The sequence below is a fragment of the Arachis stenosperma genome, chromosome 10, assembly GCF_014773155.1.
Source record: "Arachis stenosperma cultivar V10309 chromosome 10, arast.V10309.gnm1.PFL2, whole genome shotgun sequence".
Classification (NCBI taxonomy): domain Eukaryota; kingdom Viridiplantae; phylum Streptophyta; class Magnoliopsida; order Fabales; family Fabaceae; genus Arachis; species Arachis stenosperma.
The window spans coordinates 92,677,272-92,680,735 of NC_080386.1; the positions used below are offsets into that span (position 1 = coordinate 92,677,272).

The 3,464-nt window shown below is 44.0% G+C and overlaps 1 protein-coding gene across 1 annotated transcript; it reads left to right on the plus strand.

Annotated features, from left to right (window-relative positions):
* On the plus strand, positions 1–2,519 carry LOC130957345 (uncharacterized). Its single transcript, XM_057884210.1, has 4 exons — positions 1–595; positions 834–1,826; positions 1,920–2,275; positions 2,346–2,519. The coding sequence occupies exons 1-4, from the start codon at positions 1–3 to the stop codon at positions 2,517–2,519; spliced, it is 2,118 nt and encodes a 705-aa protein (XP_057740193.1).
* Positions 2,520–3,464: the final 945 nt, after the last annotated feature.

The window sequence follows — 3,464 nt, forward strand, 5'->3', positions numbered from 1 at the left end:
ATGAGTGATAGAGTGTTACTAAAGGTGTATTATTTTGGTCAGATTTTACTACAAACTTCGAAAGGAGTAAAATTTATATGTGAAAAACCCTTAGATGTTGTTATTCCTTTTATCATCTCATTTGAAGAGCTGAAAGGGGTGATTTGTGAAAAGATTGATTCTGAGAGAGCAAAAAAGATATTATGTATTCTATACAGATATCCCATACAGGTATTTGGTGGATTCGTCCAGTTTCAAACCAGATATGTGACGGACGAAGCGAGCATGCAAGAGATGTTTTCGATGTATATTGAAAACCGGGCTCAGATCTCGTTCATAGAGTTGTATGTTGAGTTTGAACAATCTGAGGCCAACCGAAATATTCTACGAGAAGATTATAATAGTGACAGTGAAGAAGAGTTCGAAAGTAACTACCAGTTTGTTGGTTCAGATGGAGATGGAGTTGAAGATCAAGGTGACGGAGCTACGGCGCCAGATGTAACAGAGGTGGCAAATGCACTCGCAAACGATGAGCCGTTTGAGGAGCCATCATTCATGCGAGTTTTGGATTTGGAAGCCATGCATGTTCCGGAGTTTCCGGGATATATGACTGCAGGTACGTAAAATTTACATGAGTTTGTAAATATCATTCGCAGTTAACGGTTCAAATCCAGTGAACCGGACCGGTTAGGTTCCGGTTCATGTCGTGTGACGGTCGAACCGGCCTGTCTGGTCTATTTTTTACATGAATTGCTGTTGTTCTTGTTTTAATTAGAGTGACATAATAAGGTATTGTCAGATTTGTAATATATGTCTCTTTATTTGATTTTTCCTATGGTGGTTGTCAAATGCAGAGATTCCTATTGTCGCAGATGGTGAGTTTGCCGTTGGTATGGAGTTCAGTTCGAGGGAAGCTGTTATTAAGGCGATAAAAGAGTATACCATACGACGAAGTGTAGACTACCGGGTGTATGAGTCTGAGCCGTTGACATTTTATGCCAAGTGTACGCAATACGGATCAGGGTGTGATTGGCTTATCAGGGTTAGCATGATCAACAGGAAGTACTGTTGGGTTATAAGGAGGTATAATGGTAGTCACACATGTACCCGAGCCACCATTTCACAAGATCATTCGAAACTGGATTCTCTCACAATTGCAGAAGCGATAAAGCCATTGGTTGAGGCGGACCCCTCCTTAAAGGTAAAGTCGGTTATAGCAGAAGTGCAATCGAAGTTTAACTACACCATTAGTTATCGGAAAGCATGGCTGGCTAAGCAAAGGGCAGTAGAAAAAATATTTGGAGGTTGGGAAGCATCGTATGAAGCGTTGCCTATATGGTTTGAGGCCATGTGTCATAAGGAGCCGTCAGCTGTTGTCCATTTTGAGACTATGCCTGCTTATCAAGGCGATGACTTGGTGGGTGATATTCGAGTACTGCATCGAGTATTTTGGAGTTATTACCCCTGTATTAGGGCATTCAGACATTGTAAACCAGTTGTCCAGGTGGATGGGACTCACTTGTATGGAAAGTATAAGGGGTGTCTGCTAGTGGCAGTTTCACAAGATGGCAACAACAATATTGTCCCAATTGCGTTTGCTATTGTGGAGGGAGAGACTTCTGATGCATGGCACTTTTTCCTAAGTAACCTTCGTCAACATGTTGTCACTCGGGATGGTATCGGTCTAATATCCGACCGACATGAATCCATCAATGCAGCAGTGGAGCGCAGTAACGGAGCTTGGTCACCTCCTAGAGCTTTTCATATGTTTTGCATCAGGCATATTGAGTCAAACTTTCTGCGGAAATTCAAGGCACCGTTCCTCCAAAAATTGGTCGTCAACATTGGTAACCATTTACTAAATTTAGTTATGTTATTAATAGATTTAACCATCACGCGATTTCTTTCGACATCTCTTTATTTTTTTTTCTTTCCTCCAGGATATTCAAGGACGGTGCGGGAGTACGAACTGCGTTACCAGCGATTACGGGAACGGGGCGAAGCGTATACAGACTGGTTAAACCGAATTCCTCGCGAACAGTATGCATTGGCATTTGATGGTGGATACCGATGGGGTCACATGACGACGAATCTTGTGGAATGCATCAATTCAGTGTTGAAGGGTGCACGCAATCTGCCTATAACTGCTCTTGTGAAGGCAACATTCTACAGGCTAAACGAGTTGTTCACCCGAAAAAGAGCAGAGGCAGAAGCGCGGATTAGTGCTGGCCATGTGTTCTCTGATGTCGTGACCTCGAAGTTGCACGCAAACCAGCTTGTATCGGGAAACATTCAGGTCAGTTGCTTTGACCGCCTGAATGAGGTCTTTGAGGTGCGTGAGATGCCAAGTGGACTGGAGTTTGCAGTCGATCTACGAGGACTTCGATGTGACTGCGGTGAGTTCCAGGTGGATCGGATCCCTTGCAGACATGTGTTCGCATATTGTGCCAACCAACGACTGGATTGGAAACTATATGTCCATGATGTGTATAAGATGGACCAAATTCGGCGGGTGTACCGAGCAAGGTTTAGGCCACTAGGTAATCCTACAACATGGCCAGCTTACAATGGACCCCGGTTCGTACCGAATCCGTACCTTAGACGCGTCACGAAAGGTCGTCCCAAGATGACTCGCTTCTTAAATGAGATGGACACGCGAATGTTACGTCGTCCTAGGCGATGTACGCTGGTGCACGAAATTGTGATCACTACAACTTCGCACAACTAACCAGCAAGTGCACTGGGTCGTCCAAGTAATAAACCTTACGCGAGTAAGGGTCGATCCCACGGAGATTGGTGGTATGAAGCAAGCTATGGTCATCTTGTAAATCTCAGTCAGGCAGACTCAAATGTATAATGGTGATGAACGAAAATAACATAAAAAATAAAGATAGGGATACTTATGTATATCATTGGTGTAAGAGCTTCAGACAAGTGTATGAAGATGCCTTCCCTTCCGTCTCTCTGCTTTCCTAATGTCTTCATCCAATCCTTTCTTACTCCTTTCCATGGCAAGCTCGTGTAGGGTTTCACTGTTGTCAGCAGCTACCTCCCATCCGCGCAGTGAAAGCTAATGCACACACTCTGTCACAGTGCTGCCAATCACCGGTTTGGTTCCCTCCCCTACCGGAATAGAATAACTCTTTTGCGTCTGTCACTAACGCCCAGTAGGTTACAGGTTTGAAGCACGTCACAGTCATTCAATCATTGAATCCTACTCAGAATACCACAGACAAGGTTAGACCTTCCGGATTCTCTTGAATGCCGCCATCAGGTCCTGCCTATACCACGAAGATTCCGAAGAATCCAAGAGATACTCACTAAGCCTCAGATGCTTGTAGAACAAGAATGGTTGTCAGTCACCTTGTTCATGGGTGAGAATGGTGATGGGCGTCAATCATCACCTTCATCAGGTTGAAGAACAAGTGATATCTTGGTAAAAGAACAAGCGGATTTGAATGGAAGAACAATAGTAATTGCATTAA

Bases quoted from the DNA above. Each gene is read 5' to 3' on its own strand.
- LOC130957345 (XM_057884210.1), top strand. From the start codon at position 1: ATGAGTGATAGAGTGTTACTAAAGGTGTATTATTTTGGTCAGATTTTA. The intron at 596-833 runs GTACGTAAAATT...TGTCAAATGCAG, and splicing joins TCCGGGATATATGACTGCAG to AGATTCCTATTGTCGCAGAT. The intron at 1,827-1,919 runs GTAACCATTTAC...TCTTTCCTCCAG, and splicing joins AAAATTGGTCGTCAACATTG to GATATTCAAGGACGGTGCGG.